The sequence below is a fragment of the Bos indicus x Bos taurus genome, chromosome 9 (assembly GCF_003369695.1).
Source record: "Bos indicus x Bos taurus breed Angus x Brahman F1 hybrid chromosome 9, Bos_hybrid_MaternalHap_v2.0, whole genome shotgun sequence".
Classification (NCBI taxonomy): Eukaryota; Metazoa; Chordata; class Mammalia; order Artiodactyla; family Bovidae; genus Bos; species Bos indicus x Bos taurus.
Window position 1 is genome coordinate 50,919,919 of NC_040084.1, and position 24,200 is coordinate 50,944,118.

At 38.0% G+C, this 24,200-nt stretch overlaps 1 protein-coding gene across 3 annotated transcripts in view; it reads left to right on the forward strand.

Moving 5' to 3' along the window:
* Positions 1 to 24,200, forward strand: part of FBXL4 (F-box and leucine rich repeat protein 4) — a 75,552-nt gene that overhangs the window by 11,858 nt on the left and 39,494 nt on the right. The window contains exons 2-4 of one of the 3 annotated variants that reach the window (XM_027551359.1): positions 7,988 to 8,105; positions 8,751 to 9,334; positions 18,336 to 18,681. In XM_027551359.1, coding sequence (XP_027407160.1) covers positions 8,823 to 9,334; positions 18,336 to 18,681 — 858 coding nt within the window. In that variant the 5' untranslated portion in view covers positions 7,988 to 8,105; positions 8,751 to 8,822. Of the gene's footprint in view, positions 1 to 7,987; positions 8,106 to 8,734; positions 9,335 to 18,335; positions 18,682 to 24,200 lie in introns of all 3 variants that reach the window. The other 2 variants (XM_027551360.1, XM_027551361.1) reach the window with 2 other exon arrangements.

The following is a 24,200-nucleotide window of genomic DNA, read 5'->3' on the forward strand; positions in this document are numbered from 1 at the left end:
TTTTAGAATGTAAATTATACTCCAGAGTTAATTTAACAGTATTATGCCATTTTAATTAATTGCTCTTTAGCTTGAATGGCTAGCAGTGAGTGACATACCTATGATTTTGTACTTGGATTTTTGTTAGGAAGGCTAACTAAATTCAGTTATTTTTTTATTAGGTAAAATACTTTTTATTTTAATGTACAAATGTATCACTGCTACTGCTGCTAAGTTGCTTCAGTCGTGTCCGACTCTGTGTGACCCCATAGACAGCAGCCCACCAGGCTCCCCCGTCCCTGGGATACTCCAGGCAAGAACACTGGAGTGGGTTGCCATTTCATTCTCCAGTGCATGAAAGTGAAAAAATAAAGTGAAGTCGCTCAGTCGTGTCTGACTCTTAGCGACCCCATGGACTGCAGCCCACCAGGCCCCTCTGTCCATGGGATTTTCCAGGCATGAGTACTGGAGTAGGGTGCCATTGCCTTCTCCGAATGTATCACTACTATTTGGCTAAAATAAATTTACATTTACCTTGTGGTTTTAAGAGCTAGAGAGGTTTTTTTTCCTTTCTTCAGTGCGTCCATTTAAAATTATCTGCAACCAGATATTCTTAAGTTTTAATACTGTAGGTTTTAGTTAAATATACATCATGTATCTGTTAAAGGTTTCGGGTTATTCTAATTTATAGTTCTTCCAACTCATGATTTATTCCTACTCATCATAAATAATTAAGAAAAATGTAAAACAGATAGCATTAGTGGCATTTGTAAGTAAGGTACTTTATAGTATCATGCCTGTGTGACTAGAAACTTCCTTATTTGTCACTTGTGAAATAGTATCTTTGGTAGAAAGAGGGTTTCCATGTCTATTGTGTCAGAAAATTACAATTCACTTATCCTACCGTTATGTGGCTTTTTTTTTTTTTTAACATTGACTCCTAAATTCCTTTTTCTTGCTACTAAGATTGCTTGTGAAATATTTCATAAATTTAGATTTGCTTGTTAAAGTATAGGAAAGAAAGAGAAGAAATAAAGCATTGTACAGAACTAACCATTGTCAGTTCCTAGTTTAAGTTGGTTCTAAACCTCATCCTTTGTTTCTGACAAGCTTATTCCTAGTTTCACTTGTTAGACATTTCCTGCTTCATTCTCACCATTTGGGTGTTAACTCAGCAGAAATTCTGAAGAGCCCATTGTGTTCCATAGTTTTTGTATTTTCAAGGCCTACCTTGATTTCTGGAAGATTTTTGTTTACCTCTTTGGTTTTGAAGTATTTTCCCTGGCCTTCAGGTTTTTCTTCCTGGTTGCTTCTCCTTTTACTTTATTTGCCTGGGTTTTCAAATAGCCATGAAGCTGGTCTTTTTCTTTGTTCATCCACATGGTTCGGTTAAACTCTACCTGTTTATTCTGTATTGGGACCTTGTTGATTAAAACCTGTAGTCATAATAAAAATGTTGCAACTGGAGAAGAATTTACATAGAGGAAGAGAGAGGCACTTAATGTCATAATATTCCGCCCACAGTAGTCTCCTTACTGACACTTCCGTGTGTTTTCAATGTAGTGCCTTGTGAATAATGATGGAGGAAGAGGGATGCTTTTGTAAGACTCGACCTTTGGTCCTCCCTCGTGTATCTAATAGCAGAAAAATACTAACCTGTCTTTTTTTACCCTTATTCTTATTTACTGCCCTTTTTGGCCTATCTCTTCTCTTTTACTCTGAAGTTCTCTCTCTCTCTCGCTTTTTAAAGAACTTTTTCATCCACAGTTTTTTCCAGTCTTCCATAATCACCATATGGTCTTAACATAGATTTGGAGTGTTAAAAAAAATCATCATATTTGAGAAAATAGCTTCTTTTACCTCTCCAATCATGTCTTTCATGAATCTTTCTTTAATTTCAATCAGAGTTTCTTTGTGGCCAAGGTTAGGTCTCTTTTATGTATTCAAGGCTGCTTTTGTATTAACAGAAGTTACCACTTTTTTACATTCTCTTCAAATAGTAAAATTTCATTATATATATATACCATTCCTTACTGGATGGCTTCAAGGAAGGTCATATATTTGATTCTTACCTATTGTGTTTCTGTTTTTGTTGTCCATTTTTCTCTTTTTCTCTGTATCAAGATGTGGAACATTGTTTTTTGCTTCTTTTTTGGGAGGGGGTTCTACATGTGCCTTATCTTAGAAGGGTCACTGGTTTATTTTTGTGTCTGTTTTAAACTTATTTATTTTAATTCTCTTCTGCCATCTACTCTGCTGATCTCAAAAAAATGAATAAATGTTTACTGAACATATATTGGCATGTGCTAAGCCATAAGGATATACTTCTCATTAAGAAACATTCTTTTAACTTGAGGACTTTGTAGTCTATTATAGTAGAAAAAAATATCTCAGCATGTAAGAAATGGTGGGCTTCCCAGGTGGCGCAGTGGTAAACAATCCATTTGTCAGTGCAGGAAATGCAAGAGATACGGGCTCGATCCCTAGGGGTTAGGACCACCCCCCCCCGCCCCGCCACCCCGCAAGGAATAGGAGGTGGCAACCAACTCCCATATTTTTGTGTGGAAAATTCCATGGGCAGAGGAGCCTGGCAGGCTATATACAGTCCAGGGGGCCATAAAGAGTTGGACGTGAATGAGCACACACACACGTAAGAAATGAACACGAAAGATAAGAGCAAGGAAAAAGTGAGTAGTGGTTAAGGTCTGAACCTTAAAGGTGAGTAAGAGGGTGTCAAACAGAGGAAGAGTAAGGGAATTTCAGAGCCACAGAGCCTCAGTGCGAGACCTGGAGATGCTGAGGTGTGAAAGTACTGGTGCAGCTGAGCCCTGGTAGGTGTTCTGGGTCTGTAGGAAGGGTGGGGTGTGTGAAGTGGAAGACACAGGGAGAAGACCAGTCCAAGGTAAGTGGGAAGTTATTAAAAAGACAGCTTTCCTTTAATGGAACCTCTAAATATTTTAGGAGAATGAGGAGAGAGCAGTCTGAGGGAGGACACAGAAGTTACCAGAAAGGCAGGAGGAGATAGGAGAGCATGTGATTGCGTGGAAGCCTACAGAGGGCAGGCCAGGGGAAGAGGGCTGGTTGGGAGTGTCAGCTGCTATACCAAGTTCAAATATAACCCCTTTCTTTTCTTGACTGATATTTTCCCCCATTCCGCTATGTCTGGATTTCTGGACTCAATCTGAAAAGTCCTTTCCTCAAAGGAGTGTCTCTTGATCAGTTTCAGCAGGATTCAGAAATGACAGCATTTAAAGTTCAGCTTTTTTTCTGGATTTGTTACCACATTCCACCCTCCATGACATTTCGGTAACATCCTGCAAGGCTGCCGAAACTCTCAGTTTTTTTCTGTCACTTCGCTGACATGTCTCTGTGGGCTATTTTGCAAGTACGTATTGTTATGACTTGCCTTCAGTGTAGGACTGTGCCTTTTTGCCTAGCTTTTTTATCTTTTCCCATATCTTTTCACTTTAAAATAAGTTGAGAATCCTCTGGAGTTTTAAACTTGTTCTCCAGGTTCTTCCACTATACCATGAACCTAAGCTTTCACGTTCATCCCAGTTACCTCCTTTTGTTGATTTCATGAAAAGCCCCCTTTCCTTCCTCCTGGTTCCTCTGCCCTCTTCTCTGCAGTTCCTGCCATCCTGTTTCTCTCCGCCTCATCGACTCCCCATCTCACTTCAAATCTCAGTAGTAAACATATGTTCTCCCTTGTCTATACCTCTTAATTTCTCTTTTCCACTGTTATTGCCTTCTCTGTAATTGTATTATTTAACTTTGCTAAACATTTTATAATATGAAAGATGAGGTTGAAAATAAAGTTGTATTATAATAAAATGATGTCGCATAAAGCAAGTTGTTTCCCAAGGAGTATTAAAGTCTCCTGATACAGTTGAAATAGCTGTTGTTTTGTATTCCTTGATTGTGCTAGTATAAGCGTTCAGTGTGTTGTGGGGAATTTTTTACTTTGTAATCATTGTTGACAAGTTATTGGATTAAATGAATAAAGATCATTGTATTTCTAATTCAGACATTTTTGTTAAATGGAAAATCGTGTTTTTATATGTTGTGTTTAATAGTAATGTAGTTTTTTGAATGTACTGGGAAAGAAAATGTCTCCCCAAAGGTATATATTCTAGTCACCCTCTTGGACAAATTTAGTGTACCAGACTAATGTTTGTTTACTTGCATCTGGGGGGAAAATCATTTTGTCTTTGAATTCCATTCTCCTCCTAAAGGGGAGTTACTGTATCTTTCACATTTGGTTCATTGCCCATTGGGATATTCATTGGTTATCACAAATTGCCTCAATGCCTTGGCAGAAGTCCAGACAGTACATGGACAATTTGAACTTGTGTATTGGTCGTTGCTGCCCACATGAGTCCTGAAACTGCGGCTCTATTCCCCTTTTCAGCTTCATTTCCCAGGGAAAAGTAGAGTGAGCTATCCTTTCTTCTCCATATGTTCGTCCTCACCCCCAGACACTGTTATGTGTCATCTTAGTTGACTGGGAAGGAGTTTAGAATTAATGAAGGATGTTAACAATGGACTTGTACATTTTCCTTTTTTATTTCTATGCCATGTTTATTAAAAAAAAAAAACAGGTGTTAGCTGCATTATATTTTTCTAAATATTATGGCTGGTAAAAGAATAAATATATTAGGTTTTCCAGTGCCTTTCCTTCTTTTTGTCAGTATAGCTTTATCTCATAGAAAATTAACCCTGTAGATTATTGTTATCCATAGTTGAAAAAAATAAAGCATCTTTTCTACACCAAAGTTCGTTGAACATATGTATATTTATAGCATATATATAACACATGTATTCATAACTCTCACATATAATATGTATATTTATAACTCACCTTTATGTATGTTGCTGCAATGCAAAATTTTACTTAACACCAGCTTAAAAATGATACTGCCCACATGATAGTCTTGCTGCTTTTGATATTATCCCATAATCTGATGGTAAAAGCTAGCTGGGAAACAGTTATAAAGTTTGTGGTTCAGTAGGTCAAATAGAATTTGTCTCAATCTTTTTGCCAAGAATGATTGTGCAAGATCACATGAATGATGATATCTTATTTTGCAGATGTTTCTTTGGTTTTATAAAACTATTACTTTCTGATAAATGCAGTTTTATAAAGAAAGTAAAAGGAGCTCCATTGCAGCAATTTATAGACTGTGGAGGGAGAAGTGATATCTAAAGATTATAGAGTCAAACCCATCCATCCACCTTGACAAATAGGTTTCTGTCCTTCCCTTGAAGATTTCCAGGAATAAAACACCCACAATTTTCCCAAATTAGCTGAGATGTCAATTGAGTGGGATTTTCTGAATTTCACTTTTGCAGTTTAATTTTATTTCATTAATTCTTTTTCTTTCAAGAAAGAGGGGGACCAAGTAACTTCTTTGGGAAATTATGCTTCTTAATTTACCTGGGGGTCTATTTTGAAGTAAAGTATAAGTGGTAAAAGAAAGAGCTATGTCTTTTCAGGTTTTGGTGTTAAAGATTAGATTGATATTTGTGCATTGGTAAATTTTTTTCTTTGACAGATTTATCCTTGTGGTGGGTGGAATGTTTGAATAAAGAGGTGATATTCTAAATCATTATTTTCCCCACCTTTACAACCTGTCCTATACTTCAGCACTCCGTGTTGTCTGTCCTGAGATGAATCTGATTCATTGATTCATGGTTTATCAGGACGAGAACATGTAACGTGTTGCAAAAGTACCTTATTTATTTCAATACGTGTTTTTGCTACTCTTTCCCAAAAAAATTCTTGTCCAGAGTGTTCTATTGTTTCTTGTTCTTAGGGTGTAGGTTCTTCCATTTAGTGAGTCTGCCTACCGACTGTGTCATAGTGGCTCATTTTCTGCTGTGGTCTGTAAGTTTGTGCTGTGATGCATCTCTTTAAGGGTTTAGTCAGTCCTGTGTGTGGAAGCATCCCTGCAGAGAGGTTCCCATCTGCCTCTACCAGTTCAGGACCACTGTTTCTTTTTAGATCTTTTGGCTTGGGGATGGTATAGCGATTCTCAGCCATGAAGGCAGTGTGAATCTAGGCCCATACTCTGCGTGGTACTTGCCTAACAGGGTTCTGACTTCCCTCCGCTGACTTTCTCCCCACTGCCCACGTTGATGTCAAGTATCCTTTGGCTTCCTGGCCAGTGAGCTAAGCTTTCATGTTCCTGGTTTCACAGATAGGGTGATTTCTCCTGAATTTTGGCTTTAGGAAGATTCTTCCAAATGGGACCTGTGGCTTGAAATCACCTCTCTGCATGGATGTGTTGAAAGTCCTCTTATTACAACCACTGAGACCTATAATGAGTTCCTTGAGCCATAGCTTCAGTTACTGTTGTCTGCTTTTTGATTTTCCTCTTTGTTTCTCACAACCGTAGGTTTTCCTCATTTGTTTCTAACTCAGCCCTCTATTTCCTGTTTTACTGGTTATATTTTGTCAAGCATTTCGGTGTGTTTGGATCTGGCCAGGACTGAGAGGCAGAAGATGCCATTGTATGTGCTGTGCTAAGTCGCTTCAGTCATGACTGACTCCTTGTGACCCTATGGACTGCAGCCTACCAGACTCCTCTGTCCATGGGATTCTTCAGGCAGGAATACTGGAGTGGGTTGCCATTTCTTCCTCCAGGGGATCTTCCCGACCCAGGGATCCAACCTGTCTCCTGCATCTCCTGCATTGCAGTCGGTTATTTACCGCTAGCATCACCTGTGAAGATGCTGTTATCTAGTTTTAACTTATTTTAGATTTTTATAGTTTTTTTTTCTCATCATCTTCCTGTCAACATGTGTCATATTTCATATACTGAGTACTTTGATAAATGAAGTCTTTGGCTATATTCCTTCCTCCAAGAAACTTGGTCCTAATGTAGGCCCTTGTGGAAACAAGAGTACGTACGTGATACAAAGGTGGTGCCAGATAATAAGCCTATTTGTGGAATAAAGGGGCTGGAAAAGAAATGGTAGTCAGGGAGATTAAAGTAAAATATGAAGGATGTTTAGAAGGTGACAGAGTTTACTGCATTAGATGTAAAGAAATGGGTCTGTCTAGCTTGAGGAGAGCCTTGAAATGTCAAACCAAGAGGTTTAGATTGTATCTGGTATGTAAGAACAAAAAGCTGTGAGAGGTTTTGGATAGGAGAGATGTCTAATATTTTATAATCTTTGTATACTGTTTTGAAAGGCTGGCACATTGCTCTACTAAAGAAAAATTGCTGTATTTTCCTTCTTTTACTTAGGAGAGGTTAAACTCAAGGCTTCGTAGGTAGAAAAATGAGTATGCTTGATTGCCTTGTTTGTGTAGCCAAGAGGTTAGCTAGTCAGTCCAGACAGGGGCCAGGTCTGTCGTGAACTAGGAGAGCTGGCTGAGAACAGGAGTGGCCACCAGGGAAGCCCAGGCCTCTTCTCACGGGGTCTTCTTGACTATTAAAAGTTACAAACTTCTTCAACTTTACAAATCACTATTTGGTCCTATTAAAGTATATCCACCCAGGGACACGTCTTACCCTTGGGCTTCCCTGGTGGCTCAGATGGTAAAGAATCTGCCTGCAGTGCAGGAGATTCAGGTTCAGTCCCTAGGTTGGGAAGATGCCCTGGGGAAGGAAATGACAACTCACTCCAGTAGTCTTGCCTGGGAAGTCCCATGGACAGAGGAGCCTGGTGGGCTATAGTCCATGGGGTCACAAAGAGTCAGACATGACTGAGCAACTAAGCACTTAACATGAGTATATCTGCTGGTGTGGTTTGACCATAAGCTGTGGGTTTGTAACCTTCATGTAGAAAGGGTTCATTTATAATAATTTTGTTACATTCTATCATAAAATTAAAAAAATATATTATTCAAAATTGTCCATGCAATTCAGAAAAACGTGACTGTTCTATTTGAGTGTTCTGTATCTAATAAGTAGCTGTTTCTCTATGATAATAATCTTGTTGGGATATTTGGCTTCCTAAGTTAGAAATAAAAATATTTTCTAAAACTCTTGTCTTACAGGTAAAAGAATGTCATATTTCAATATTTGCACCTGAAATCAGGGTGTAACTGTTAGGCCACATGGATGAGTGCCAACCTTTGCATTTCCGGTGTGTATCCTGTGACCGATCTGTCTGGGGTGAGTGATTTCTAAGAGGAGCTGGCAACCAACCAGATGCCAGCCAGCCATGGACTGCCCTCACAAATAATGCTGGGAGTTAGAATAAATTAAACACTGTCTGGTGATCTGTGATGTGTAAGGCAGTTAATTTAGTTGGTCTGGATTAACTGTCAGCTCTAGAAAACTATATTCCCATAATGTGAAATCTGTACTTAGCATGTTCAGAAGTGAGTCATAATTAACAATAGGGAATCATTTGTTAAAATGTGAAGTTATAAAATGCCTAAGATCCTTTTGGATTTATAGCAGTATTTTAGTGGTTTGCCATATATTTTAAATAATTTTAATTTTAAAAGTTCAAGGACTTAGTATTTCTTGAAGGATAGTTATAATTTTGTACAAAATGGGTTTTTTTGGGTTGTACGTCTTCCATTGCCTTATAATATCAGTTTGCTTCCCATATATCATAAAAGTGTATACATTTTCAATATTCAGGTTTCTTAAAAGTACATTAGATTATTTAGAGATTCACATTTATAGTGCATTTTTTGTTTGTTTCACTCTGGGAAATTACATTGGGTAAAAAGCCTGTTTGTTACCTTATCCATGTATTTTTCTACTTATTTAAATTATTTTATTTCACCAAGCCATTCATTTTTTTAGAACATCCTTCAAAGAGTTCATGCGTCTTACTGAGGACACCTGACCTTTTGAAGCTTCATAATTCACACCTAGATGTCACCGGTCTTTCCCATGTTAACAGTTCTGACTATGTTTTATTATATGTGCCTTCGGCGCCGAGCCAGGACGGCTACAAGAGGAGAAATAATGAACAGCCATAGAACTGTAGAATCAAACAGCCGGACCTCCCCTCTGAATGCAGAGGTGGTCCAGTATGCCAAAGAGGTAGTGGATTTCAGCTCCCACTATGGGAGTGAGAATAGCATGTCCTATACCATGTGGAACTTAGCAGGTGTCCCCAATGTATTTCCAAGTTCCGGTGACTTTACTCAGACAGCTGTGTTTCGAACTTACGGAACATGGTGGGATCAGTGTCCCAGTGCTCCTGTGCCATTCAAGAGGACACCGGCAAATTTCCAGAGCCAAGACTATGTGGAACTTGCTTTTGAACAACAGGTGTATCCTACAGCTGTTCACGTTCTGGAAACCTATCATCCTGGAGCAGTCATTAGAATTCTAGCTTGTTCTGCAAATCCCTATTCCCCAGGTCCACCGGCTGAAGTCAGGTAAGACTCATTTTTTTTTAATGACTACATTTTACTGCTGAAAGATGGTGGTGGTTTCAATACTGGAGGTCTTTTTTCATTGAAAGCATTCTCTTAGGTAATTTAAACAAATTCAATTTTTTAAAATTTCCCTTACTTTTCTGATAGGGAAAGAAGGATCAGATAAATTTAATGCATTCTTTATACCTATAATACCTCACTCCATAATAATCATGGATTGTGAGATTTTTGTGTGAGTTTACTGTAAATGAAAAGCATGATTTGAACTAACTGGAACATGAGCCAATCTGAGAAGTTAGTTAGAAGTATGATTTCTAACATATTTTCAAACAGGCATCATGTTATTGCTTTTAAACACTTTGGTTAACTCAAAGTCAGCCTACAGAGTAATACTTTAGAGGAGGTCCTTAGGGGATTAGCTTTAATGTTAAATGGATGTTTTTGTAACAAGTATATTCATTTAAAAATAAATGCTGCCTTAAGTGTTCATGCATTCTCCCTAAAAACATATTTATTTACATCATTGATTTGCATCATGGCGCCTTTCTCTTCCTGTCTTGTTTCTGTAGTTCAACCTTCTGATTTTTTAGAATCTAATTATTTGATTAGGTAATTATATTCAGTAATCTAAAAAGTACATAATGCATTCTTATACCCTGTTCTCCATGTGCCTAGGATCCACCCTACACTCAAAATAACCACTTTCATCCACTTCCTTTGCATTGTTCCAGAGTTTTGTTGTGCAGATATAAACAAATACAAATATATTCATTTTACTTTTCTTTATACACAAAAATAAGCACACCATTTACATTGTTCTACACCTTATTTGTTTCACTTAGTGGTATTTATTGGATCTTTTCATATAAATGCAAAGAGAGCTTCCTTATTCTTTTCTACAGTTGCAAGTAATGTACAGTATATGTATACGCCAACTTATTAACCACTTCCCTATTGATGGCTTCTTAGTTGTTTCCATGCTTTGCTATTATTAGTGTTAATACAATGAATAACCTTGCTATTGAGTCACTTCGCATGTGTACAAGCATGCATGTGGGTAACTTGCGAGAAATTTTGCGGGGCCAAGGGTCTGTGTATTTGTAGTGTTAACATGTGCCAGATTTCCCTTCAAGGAGGCTCTACCTATTTATATTCCCACCAGCAGTGTACATGCATGTGTGTTTTACCAAAGCCTCACCTGTAGAGTATTTTAAGAAATTTTAGCATTTTTGTTAATTTGGTAGGTGAAAAATGTTATCTCATGTTAACTTTAAGTTAAAATTATTTTATCATCTCTGAGGTTGAATGTTTTCTCATGTTTAAGAGCCATTTATATTTCCTTTTCCTTGAACTATCATGTTATTAATTTGTCCATGTTCTATTACTTGTTGATCTTACCAGTTTAAGATCTTTATATTGCTTCATCTATTCATTCATTAAATATTTGAGTGTCTACCATGTACTAAGCATTGTTCTCTGTGTTGAGGTACATTAATGAACAATGAACAAAATAGACAAAAATCTCTGCCCTTATGAGCTTATTCTAGGCCAAGAGCAGTTTATGGGCACTTGTTAAACTGTAGGAGCTCAACTGCCCATGGAGGAGGAGTAAGCACAGATCTGGTGTGGCTTAACACTCTCCTCCCTTTGAGTTGAGAAGAGGTCCTTGTCTGCTCAGCTCCAAGGAACACCTCCCAGGCTACCAGGAAGCAAATGCAGAATACAGCTCAGCTCAAGCTGGACACCCCTGGTATAATCTTTATTCATTATTATAAGAACAAGTTTGATAATTCATTGTTAACAATGTTATTAATGAATCAGTTTTTTAAAGCACAGAAAACCGGTATCCTTTCTTATACATATCCTTTATTATATTTTTTCTTTTTTTCTGAAAGGGGATGCTTTGAATTTCTTTGAATAGGATGCTTGCTTATGTGAAAATTGTTTTGTTGGAGTCTATCATTCTCTGCCTCTTTCCCACAAAGCTATCTAGTTTTTCCTTAAAAAGATGAATCAGTATCTGGATAAGATATAAAACTTAATTTCTGCATAACTGATTGTGACTATAAATCATGCTCTTGGGTTCCTAGCTGAGAGTTGTAGTGTGTGATTGTGATGAAAATGACAACTTTATATTTACAGATGTAAGTCTACTTTGCTTAACTGATTTTTAGCCTTATTCCACAGAAAACACCATTAGCTTTTGAGGAAAAGAATCTAACTAATATATATTACTGCAGGATAGAAAAAGGGCCTAAAATTTTTACTGATTATGAAATCAGTTTCATTGTGTAAAAAACTTGTTAGAAAATACCCCACAATTTGTATAAAAAACCCCACAATTCTTCTGCGCAGATTTAGTAAATGGTAGCATTCTGGTGACTCTGTCGGCAGTCAGAAACATTGATTGAACACCTTCTCTGCCCACTCACTCCTGGGAACAAAACAGAGGACTGGACTGATGTGAGTCTTGTTCTTTGAGTTTTACAGGCCAGCCTGGAAAAGGGCTGGGGTACTGCTGGGTGCCTGTGCTGACAGAGGAAAGCCTGTGGGGCTCAGAGAAGTCCTCCCAGAGGAAGTGACTTACTTGGGACTGAGGGTTGAGTAAGGCTTTAATTTGGATAGGAAAGGTGAAGTGAGAACAGCACGTGCAAAAGTAGAATCATAAGGTGAAATCCTGGTGTTCCAAGAAGTGAGACAAGTCCCAAAGTGGAGAGAACAAGCTGTCAAGGAGTCACAAGCTGTGGGAATTCGTAGAGCTCTTGGATCCAGTTTCCCAGAAGCAGACCTGAGAAGACTGTTCCTCCACCAAGGGTTTGTTAGAAAAGTGCTCCTGGAGAAACCAGTAAGGGAGCAGGGAAAGTGCTGTAAAGAAGGGAAGAAGGCAAGGATGCAGTGTCTGTGAAGGCCCAGTCAGCCTGGAGGCTGAGTTGCCAGGGAGCTGGACTCAGACACCCCTGCTGGTCTGTCTTGGGCTGTGAGCTGGGGGAGTGGGACGGGGATGGAAGTCTTCCAGAGACCTGCCACTCTCTGATGAAGAGGCTCTGGGAGCCCATGTAGTTCCCTGTAGAAGGCTGCAATTGGGAGCCCTAAGGAGCAAGGCTGCAGATCTGGGGTATGAGCATGGAACTACCAGGAAATAAGCTGAGCATAGGTAGAGAAAGTCAGCTCTAATACACTGGTAGACACAATATATTGATAATAAAAGAGAACTGGTACAGAGTTGTCAGATTATTTACTTTGCTACCAATGTCATTTTCATCACTGTCATTTCGTAAAAGAAACCCCAGTTTATACGGAGAAATTAGCATGCCCAGAATCTCAAATAAAGAGCAGTTGGCAACTTTACATGTATATGTGTGCGTGTATGTGTGTGCTCAGTCTCTCAGTCGTGTCTGATTATGACTCTTCGTGACCCTGTGGACTGTAGCCCACTAGGCTCCTCTGTTCATGGGATTTTCCTGGCAGGATTACTGGAGCAGATTGCCATTTCCTTCTCTAGGGGATCTTCGCGACCCAGGGATCAAATCTGAGTCTCCTACATTGCAGGCGGTTTCTTAACCACTGAGACACCTGGGAAGCCCTTATTTCCACCTTAAGGCTTAGCAAGTAATCGCGTGTGTTGGAGTAGTTCAAGAATTTGTTAATGGGAAATGAATGTGTCCCAGAAAATTGAAAAGCAATCTTTCCCCATTTTGTCTGATTACATTTCTTATATTCGGTGAGTGAAATGGGAAAGTTACAAGTAGTCCTGTAAGATCTCAAAGTCTTTTGACTTCTTGCCTAGTGTTCTACCAAGAGAAAAGAAAATCGTATAGAGTGTCCTGGTCCTGAGGATAAGATCTTAATAGATGCTTATGTAAGAGTCAGAAAAAAGGCAAGTGCAGGGTTACACATTGGAAGAGAGAGAGACAGGGAAAAGAGAAGAGAAATTGAGGTCATATTAAATAAACTGATTGGAATAAAGCTATTTGGGGTTAAAATTTAGTGGTATTCTTGAGTGTTGAAAGCATTTTCACTATATAGTATTGAAGTTAAGAAAGCAATGAGAAAGAAAATGGCTGTCACAGGATTTGCTGCCAGAGGAAGTTGCTTAAGCAGTGATTTCACGAATTGGTCATGATCTGGTCCCCTTGACTTTGTGAAGCATGATTTTGTGATTTAAGTCAGAAATAATCAGACCCTTTACTGGTTCTTTTTAAAGCAGATGCCAGTTTGTTATAGTGCCCATTAGCAGGGGCTGAGAAACACAGAGTGAGTTAAGTATACCTCTTAGAATACTTTAATTTTATTCTTGTTTTCCTATTCTCTCCTTTCACTTTCAGCTGGTAAAATGGAAGTGTTGGCAAGAGATCTTTCTTTGTGCTGACTACTAGATGTGCTTAGTAACCAGGAAAAATTTTGGTTACAGGGAAGTAATTTGCATCCATGTGCCTGGCTTCCAACCTGAATATGTTAGAAAACTTGCTTTATCCAGTTTCTATTGATAAACATCTCTCTTCCTGTCTTGTCCACCTGCTGCTTCCTGGGAGCCCTAGAGAGACTTTCTCAGTAGGTAACAGCAGGTCAACATTTAGAGACAGAGTGTCTAGTGTCCAAGCACTGGACACATAGTGGGCATTCAGTACAATCAAGAGAAGGAAAAATAAGTGGACTGGTGAAGAGAACGCTGATACCACCCCGGAATTAAGTGCTTCAAGTGCAGACGAAGCACAGTCTGATGGGGATTCCACACTAAATTCTTTACATGCGACTGTAGATTTAAAACAATTGTTTGTCAGATTTGTCCAGTAGAAGAATGTACTGTATGGGCAGATAAAGTTAGCATGTAAATGTGCAGACTACAGAAGCCATGACTTGGAGCAGTTTAATCTCATCAGCGCAGCTCTGGGTCTAAAGGATTAAGAGAGTCAGGGCTGTCTCATGGAAAATTATGTGCAAGTGTGCATGTTTGTGTGTATTATGTGTACACAGGCATGCATGTGTGCATTTATTTGTATCTGCGTGCTTGCTTTCACTCACTAGTTTTTAAAGTTCAGGCTTTAGTTTTCTAAACAGAAAGATTTTGGCATAGGAAATACAACCAATATTTTAAAATAGTCATTATTTTGTAATATAATAACATTTTATAACCTATGAAAATATTGAATCATTGTGTTGTACACCTGAAACTAATGTTATAAATCAACTATAGTATAATTTTAAAAAGATATTGATATATTCTCTTGTTGGGTAGATATTTTTCTAACTTTAAAATAATATAGTCTAGTTCTGGTAGAATTTTAAACAAAAATTCACTTTAGTGCAGATACTCCTAAATCAATTGTATTGGTCTCATAGTTAATGTTAATTTAAATGGCCACAGACCTATAAAATAATTTTTCATCTTTTTAGCACTTTTCTTAGTTACTTTTTAGGTTATCAAGAAAAATCAAAATAAAATATAAGTAATGATACCTGAATTTTTTTTATGTTTAGACATTTAAAAATATTTCTAAAAACTGATGATTTGATATTATTCTACTTCTATCATATTTAAACTTATGATTTATGTATAACTAAATATATAATATTTATACTATCTAAAGTCAGAAGCAAAAGTGATACTAAAATAGCATTAACCCTTATATGTTTAAACATGCTAGAAATGTTAAGGAAGTTGTTTTAAAGTATCATCTTAACCTTGTCCATTTTGCAAAGTAGAGAGAGAGAGAGGGGAGACTTTAGTAGATTAATACATTATTTCAATAGAATATTTCTGCTCTAATCAATGCTTGTTTTCAAGCTTATATTTGTAATTTTATAATGTAATTTGCATTATAATACAGGTCCAGCTCTGCATAAAGAACATGTTTTGTCTGTGTCTTTATTTATTGCAAAGGACCTGGCAGAGGTGATTTCTGTTTTACATTTTCAGTGTTTCTGTTAAGCTTCATAAAAACTTCTCATTGACGCTAAACAATAAACGAGGCTGGTTTTGTCCACATGTGCTGTGAACCAGCACAGGCAGTTATTTCACAGGGTCCTGAGTGGTCCTTGCTTCTTCGACATGAGAAAAACTTCCAACATCACTTGATGTCATTTTCCAGCAGCAACAAAAGGATGAGCAGAACCGAAGTCTGAGTTTTCTCATACCTTCTGCCACGTACCCCAGGATTCTTGGAAACAATCTGTCCAAAGTTAGGAATGCATTTCCCTATGAACATGGTTTTAAATATTTCATACTTCTGTTCCTGTACGGCTAGCTCTGTTGAACTGCCTGGATCTTCAGTAGAGTGTTCAGATCAATACCATTGTTAGAAACCCTCAAGATTTTTGCATTTAGACTTTAGGAGCACTTCTTAATCTAGGCTGGCATTTCTAATTTGCTGTTCTGCCTGTCACAGAAAGTGAGAATGCTCATCCTGCTTTCGTTTGCTCCTTAAATCTGCCACAACCTGCTGTGTTCCTTGAACTCTTCCCCTGCCTCCCAAGGCTGGTTATACAGCGGGGCCAGTCTCTCTATTCCTACTTTCAGTTTGTCTCTAAATACACATACTCAGAGTCTCTTTATATGTTTGATGGGTTTTATTCCTAGTGTTCAGGAGAGAAGTAGCAAATCTCACAAATATGGGGTGATTATAAGGGTTCTGTTAACTGTAAAAGTTCCTACTGTTATTGTCAGTGATATGTTTACTGGAATCCCCATTGAGTTTGTGCCTTATGCTTTTATTCCTAAAGGTAGAAATTACCAAAATTCCCTTCTCCTGAAATTGGTGCTGTATGCATGCCCCATCTTGGCCTAAAGACCATTATGGTACTTGTATGTGGATGACGTCTATAGTCTTGGCTCAGATTTCTTCCCTGAGTTTCACAGTCTTTTGTATATTTCAGTTTCCTAAATGCTTTGCTGTAGTCAGTTTTTACATAGGTATCAGTAAGTCATTGGGGCAAGGAAATGAACTGACAATATACTGGAAGGAAGAAAGTTTGATATGATCAATAGGCATATGAAAACATTTTAAGTATTATTAATAGTGAACTATAAATTATGTCACAGAGATATGGGTCACTATGAATTTAGAGATTATTTTTTTTTAAACAGAGAATACTGGGAACTCTCTGGTGGTCCAGTGGTTAAAACTCCAGGCTCCCAAGGAAGGGCGCCTGGGTTCAATCCCTGGTTGGGGAATTAGATCTCACATACCACAACCAAAGATCCTGAATGCTGTAACTGAGACTTGGCACAGCCAAATAAATAAATACATAATAAAAATAGAGGATGCTTTCAGTGGTTATTCTTATATACTGTTGGCCTAAGCTCCTTTGAAAACAGTTTGCAGTATTTATTGGGAGACTTAAAAGTGTACTTAGACCTTGACATAAAATCTTTATTTAAAAGTTATGCCAGCTAAAGTAAATTTAAACAGCAAAAGAAGTATTTATTGAAGTATTTCTGTCCATGTTTTTAATTTTCTCTGATAGATTAGAAAAATGTATTAGAAAAAAGGTTATTTATGCCGTATATGTGAGAGTATATATATTTAATGATGCTTTGTTATGAAGAATCTTTAAATAATTTTGGAAAATAATTTTATAAGAATATCTATGTAAAGACATGGAATATAAGTTAGTCCTTGAAGAAAAGATGAGCTGATGATTGTAATTTAGGCATTTCATTGAGAGGAGAGGCAACATGAGCAGATACCTTTCTGTGAAAATAAATTTATTATCTGGAAAGTAATGAATAACCAGGCTGAATAGTAAAAGTTCATTTTGAAGAAATAGGAGGAAATGTTACTTACCTGTTAACGTGTTAGCTAGTTGCTAGGTATGGAGGATACAAGGATGACTCAAAGATGACAATAATGGAAATTTAGGAGAAGGGCATATATGAGACAGTTTCATGAAAACTTTGATAAAACTTAATGACTGGGTAAAAGAAAATCAAGAATAATGAAATTTTTTTAATTTGTATGATGCCAGTAATAGAAATGGGAAAGGAGACCTTTATAAGGCAAGGTGGTCAGTTTAGTTTCCACAGTTGGTTTAGGGCACACACACAGGAGTGCTTGCTTTTTCTTTTTTTTTAGGTTAATTAATTTATTTATGGCTGCAGTGGGTCTTCATTGCTCCACTGGCTTTCTCTAGTTGCGGCAAGTGGGGGCTTCCCTTTGTTGCAGTGCTCGGGTTTCTTATGGTGGTGCCTTCTCTTGTTGCGGATCACAGGCTCTAGGCATGTGGGCTAGGCAGTTGTAGCACATGGGCTTAGTTGCTTCGTGGCATGTGGGATCTTCCCAGACCAGGGACTGAACCTGTGTCCGCTGCATTGGCAGGCAGAATCTTATCCACTGCACTGTCAGGGAAGTCCAGGAGTGCTTTCTTTCATGTGCTTTAATACTTGGAGTTTACTTTTTCTGTAAAAGTGAATGTTGTTTATGTACCTCTGACTGCTGCTGCTGCTGCTAAGTCACTTCAGTCGTGTCCGATTCTGTGTGACCCCATAGACGGCAGCCCACCAGGCTCTCCTGTCTCTGGGATTCTCCAGGCAAGAACACTGGAGTGGGTTGCCATTTCCTTCGCCAATGCATGAAAGTGAAAAGTCAAAGTGAAGTCGCTCAGTCGTGTCCGACCCTCAGCGACCCCATGGACTGCAGCCTACCAGGCTCCTCCATCCATGGGAGTTTCCAGGCAAGAGTACTGGAGTGGGGTGCCATTGCCTTCTCCGGTACCTCTGACTAGTGATTCCAATTTTTAACTAACTGTGAAATATGCCTAAAATTACTTTCTAAGGAGTTTTAAAAATAATTTAAGTAGTAAAAATATTTTAAGTATAAGGTCTATGGCATTTAGATTTAAATTTTTTTCATGTCCTGGTAATAATTATTGGTTCGATTGTATCTATCTGCTTTGTTTAATGGTTTTGCTTCATAGTGGAACATATTGGGCATGGGGCCCTAACTTTATAGTAACAGAAATGTCATTCTAAATGGTATTATAGAGAAATTTCTTTCTTTGGCAGATGGGAGACTCTTTGGTCAGAGAAACCTACAAAGGTGAATGCTTCTCAAGCTCGGCAGTTTAAACCTTGTATTAAGCAGATAAATTTTCCTACAAATCTTATACGCCTGGAAATAAATAGTTCTCTTCTGGATTACTACACTGAATTAGATGCAGTTGTATTACACGGTATGAAGGACAAGCCCATGCTTTCTCTCAAGACTTCACTTATTGACATGAATGATCTAGATGAAGATGACTATGAAGAAAAGGATGATTGTGAAATCGACAATCTGAACAAAAAGTTTAGCAGTACTGCTCTCAGAGAAGGGCCAAGTAATGGATATTTTGATAAACTACCCTATGAGGTAAGCCAAAGATATTCAGTAGCAATATTGGACATACTATCATTTAAAAATATTTAGATATTGTTTATTTTGCTGAATGTCAGAGAAATTGGAGCATTAGTGAAGTATACATAATCTGATGTATTGTGTGTTTTGACTTTGGAAAAACCAGACAAAATTGTGTTCAGTAACTTCACCAGTTTTGTTTTGGATTGACTTCAGTGATTTTGGACAAATTCTTAGATATATGTTGTTTTATCACTGATTAATAATAACCAAAATACATAAAGCAGTAATAAATTACACTCTACTTTAATTCACACTTCCACAGCGTAAGCATGGGCAATATGTGTTTAATGTGATGCCAGTTATTTTAAAGATGATTCGTTGTGAAAATAGTATTAATACAATTGTGAGAGGAATCCTCATGCTGTTTAATAGTGCACAGTGTCTCCAAGTGTAACTTATTCTTCTCTACTAACTCTATCCTATGTTCTTCTAACTAGCTATAATTTTTGGTCTAGGCAGGTTCAGGGAGGTTTTCAGTGTGTCTCTGCAGGGTTGTTTCTGGGGTATATTTAGCACTCCTGGCTCCCAGGCATCCAGTGCCATTGGCACATCTCCTGGAATGGGGGTGGGGCCAGGCATTTCTGGCCCCTGCTGAGAAGAGCTGTGTGTGGTTTAAAATATTAATAATATAATCAGATCTTTTAAAGAAAATTTTCTAAACTCAAACTACCATGGAGAGGGCTATCATGTAGATGAAACTGACCAGGAAATCTCTGAGGATATTCATACTCTGAGGGTCTGAATAAAGGATCAAGAACAGAATTCTGGAATTACTACCATCTAAGAGTCAAATACAGGCGGACAAGTCAGAAAAGGCACTTGGGACAAAGATGAGAGTGTCTTAAAAGCAGCGATAGGAAGCTAAAGAGGCATAGAGAACATAAAATGGGTGTGGTCAGCCACACTACTGCAGAGCTCAGTGACGGTGGCCCCTGCTCTTGGTCATTGCGAGAGCTTTGGTAATCCTTTACCATTATCAGTTCAATGGAACTATGACCATAGGTGGGAGATGGGAAAAATTTACCATATCTGGTTAAGGCATCAAGGGATGGGGAAGAAGCAGAGACAAAAATATTTGCTGTCTGAGCATAAGCAGAAAAAACCCTTCTGTTAATATACTCTAATTATGGGCTATAACATGGATAAGACTGTTCACCAATAATGAATAATACTTGGCATCCTGACTAATACTCCAGTCCTTCATGTCATATTCAGAGAAGAGCATATCAAAATGAGGGAGAGTATGACATTTTTATAGATATTATTTGCTCTAATTTGTCACTTAAAAGGAGAAAAGATGGGTGGCAGAAGATGCAACAGAGTAGGAAGGTTGCTGTTTGTAACACAGGTTGGGAGAGATTTCAGCATGTTTTTATGCTGTAGGGAAGGAGACTGTAGAGAGTTAAAGCTTCTAGTACATGCAGGGGGTTTAGTCAATACAACAAAGTCATGTGGAAGAACTGGGAGATGAAATCAGTCGTCTTAAAGGACATTAAATAGCCATGATGGAAGCAGTGCAATATATAGAGAATTAATGTTCCAAAACACCAAGTGATTTCACAGTGAGTAAAAGGAGAAACTGTTTTCTAAAGTTACCCAAATTATAGGTACTTCAAGTTATTTTAAGGGGGGAAAAACCCACATTGAAATAATAAGCCAAGTGATATCATCTTTCCATAGTTGAAAATAATTGTATTATGAGTAAAATGAATTTTGAGGGCAGGTCAACTTTTTTGAGAGTCCTTTCCTACATTGCATGGTGTCAAATGGTACTTTAGACTAGAATGTTTTTGTTGTTTAGTTGCTAAGTCGTGTCTGACTTTTGTGACCCCATGGACTGTAGCCCACCAGGCTCCTCTGTCCATGGGATATCCTAGACAAGAATTACTGAAGTGGGTTGCATTTCCTTCTCCAGGAGATCTTCCTGACCCAAGGATTGAACCCACGTCTCCTGCATTGGCAGATGGATTCTTTACCACTGAGTCACCTGAAAAGTCTCTTAGGCTAGGATACTCCCATATAAAAACATGGTTGACAGACACTAGCTATTGGATGAGTAATGATTAAAGGGTATTGTGGGCCTAAAGCCTGTTATTTTTCACTTAATCAAAATCCAAAAGTGCTTTTTCACATGCCAATGTCATGGTCTCAGTAATTTCACTGTTCTTTTTTTATTTTGATATTTGCTTAAAATATAACATTAGGGGGCTTCCATGGTATCTCAGATGGTGAAGAATCTACCTGCAATGTGGGAGTCCCAGGTTTAACCCCTGGGTTGGTAAGATCCCTTAGAGAAGGGAATGGCTACTCACTCTAGTATTGTTGCCTGGAGAATATTAAGGATCAGGAAATGTTTTCACACAGTATACATCTTTTAATATGACTTTTGTTTGGAATGATGCCAGCAATTGCTGGGAGTTATTTAAATTACAAATCATCTGGAAAAAAATCAATTATTTATCCTCTGGTACAGGGATACATTTAACTTTTAATGCTTCTTTGTACTAACTGCTTTAAAATTTTACTGAAATAACTTTTAATATTGCAGTTAAAACAACAAATATTTAAGGTCCTACTTTTGCCAAGCCTGGATGGATCATAGGTTCCTTCAGACATTTAAGAAGTGATCACTTTCTGTATTATTTAAACTTTTTCATGGAATAAAGAAAAAGGAAAGTTTTTAACTTCTTAATGAAGCTGATACAATAGTATAGCACATAAAAATAAACTTACAGACTAATTTTACTTATGCATCAAAATATAGTGAATAGAATTACCTAAAAATAAAAAAATCATTCAGGATGTAGTCCTGGAATTAAGGGTATTTAGGTATTAGATAATATATATGATAATATACAGTACTATAAAATGGTAACATAGTCAAAGGAGAAAAATTCTACGGTCATCTCAGTAGATGTGCAAAATTGGTTGACAAATTGCAGCTGGATAGAAATCCAAATTTTTACCAGTGTCAGTTTAAAAGTAAATATTAAGCTAGCTATGAACATTTCTTGCAAAGATGAGCTCGATAAAGGACAGAAATGGTATGGACCTAACAGAAGCAGAAGATACTAAGAAGAGATGGCAAGAATACACAGAAGAACTGTACAAAAAAGATCTTCACGACCCGGATAATCACAATGGTGTGATCACTGACCTAGAGCCAGACATCCTGGAATGTAAAGTCAAGTGGGCCTTAGAAAGCATCACTACGAACAAAGCTAGTGGAGGTGATGGAATTCCAGTTGAGCTATTCCAAATCCTGAAAGATGATGCTGTGAAAGTGCTGCACTCAATATGTCAGCAAATGTGGAAAACTCAGCAGTGGCCACAGGACTGGAAAAGGTCAGTTTTCATTCTAATCCCAAAGAAAGGCAATGCCAAAGAATGCTCAAACTGCCGCACAATTGCACTCATCTCACACGCTAGTAAAGTAATGCTCAAAATTCTGCAAGCCAGGCTTCAGCAATATGTGAAACGTGAACTTCCTGATGTTCAAGCTGGTTTTAGAAAAGGCAGAGGAACAAGAGATCAAATTGCCAACATCCGCTGGATCATGGAAAAAGCAAGAGAGTTCCAGAAAAACATCTATTTCTGCTTTATTGACTATGCCAAAACCTTTGACTGTGTGGATCACAATAAACTGTGGAAAATTCTGAAAGAGATGGGAATACCAGAACACCTGACCTGCCTCTTGAGAAATTTGTATGCAGGTGAGGAAGCAACAGTTAGAACTGGACATGGAACAACAGACTGGTTCCAAATAGGAATAGGAGTTCGTCAAGGCTGTATATTGTCACCCTGTTTATTTAACTTATATGCAGAGTACATCATGAGAAACGTTGGACTGGAAGAAACACAAGCTGGAATCAAGATTGCTGGGAGAAATATCAATAACCTCAGATATACAGATGACACCACCCTTATGGCAGAAAGTGAAGAGGAACTCAAAAGCCTCTTGATGAAAGTGAAAGTGGAGAATGAAAAAGTTGGCTTAAAGCTCAACATTCAGAAAACGAAGATCATGGCATCTGGTCCCACCACTTCATGGGAAATAGATGGGCAAACAGTGGAAACAGTGTCAGACTTTATTTTTCTGGGCTCCAGAATCACTGCAGATGGTGACTGCAGTCATGAAATTAAAAGACGCTTACTCCTTGGAAGGAAAGTTATGACCAACCTAGATAGCACATTGAAAAGCAGAGACATTACTTTGCCAACAAAGGTTCGTCTAGTCAAGGCCATGGTTTTTCCCGTGGTCATGTATGGATGTGAGAGCTGGACTGTGAAGAAGGCTGAGCGCCGAAGAATTGATGCTTTTGAACTGTGGTGTTGAAGAAGACTCTTGAGAGTCCCTTGGACTGCAAGGAGATCCAACCAGTCCATTGTGAAGGAGATCAGCCCTGGGATTTCTTTGGAAGGAATGATGCTGAAGCTGAAACTCCAGTACTTTGGCCACCTCATGAGAAGAGTTGACTCATTGGAAAAAACCCTGATGCTGGGAGGGATTGGGGGCAGGAGGAGAAGGGGACGACAGAGGATGAGATGGCTGGATGGCATCACTGATTCGATGGACGTGAGTCTGAGTGAACTCCGGGAGTTGGTGATGGACAGGGAGGCCTGGTGTGCTGCGATTCATGGGGTCGCAAAGAGTTAGACACGACTGAGCGACTGATCTGATCTGATCTGATGAATTGTCTACTACCAGGTATTAGTAACCAAGAGCTAACATCATATTTAATTATCAAACACTAGAAATGTTCAGTATGGTAGTCACTAGCACATGTACTATTGAGTACTTTATGTCTAATCTTAAGTAAAATAAGCTGAAAATATACACGTAAGATTTCAAAGACTTAATATGACAAAAAAAGATTTAGTTTCTCCGTAATAATTTTTAGGTTGAGCACATGTTGAGATGATCATTTTAAATACCTCATCAAATAAAATACATTAAAATTAGTATCACCTATTTTTTAATTTATTTTATTTTTTAATTTCATTGAGGAATAATTGACAAATATAATTATTTGTATTTAAAGTGTACAACATGGCTTGATATACATTGTGTATAGCAACCCACTCCAGTGTTCTTGCCTGGAGAATCCCAGGGATGGCGGAGCCTGGTGGGCTGCTGTCTATGGGGTCGCACAGAGTCTGACATGACCAAAGTGACTTATTAGCAGCAGCAGCAGTGATTACCAAGATCAAGATAACTGACACATATATCACCTCCCGTTTTTAACTCTTTTGTGTGAGTGTTTGTGGTGAGAATGCTTAAGATCTACTCTAAGCAACTTTCAAGTATACAGTACTGTATTATTAACTAGAGTCTTTTGACTTCTAACAACTTGTAGTTACTAAAAAAAATTTAAATTACATATGTGCCTCACATTTTTGGCTCACATACAAATTAGAGTCAGGAACAAGACAACAATTTTACTTAACATTGTTCTGGATATACTATCCAG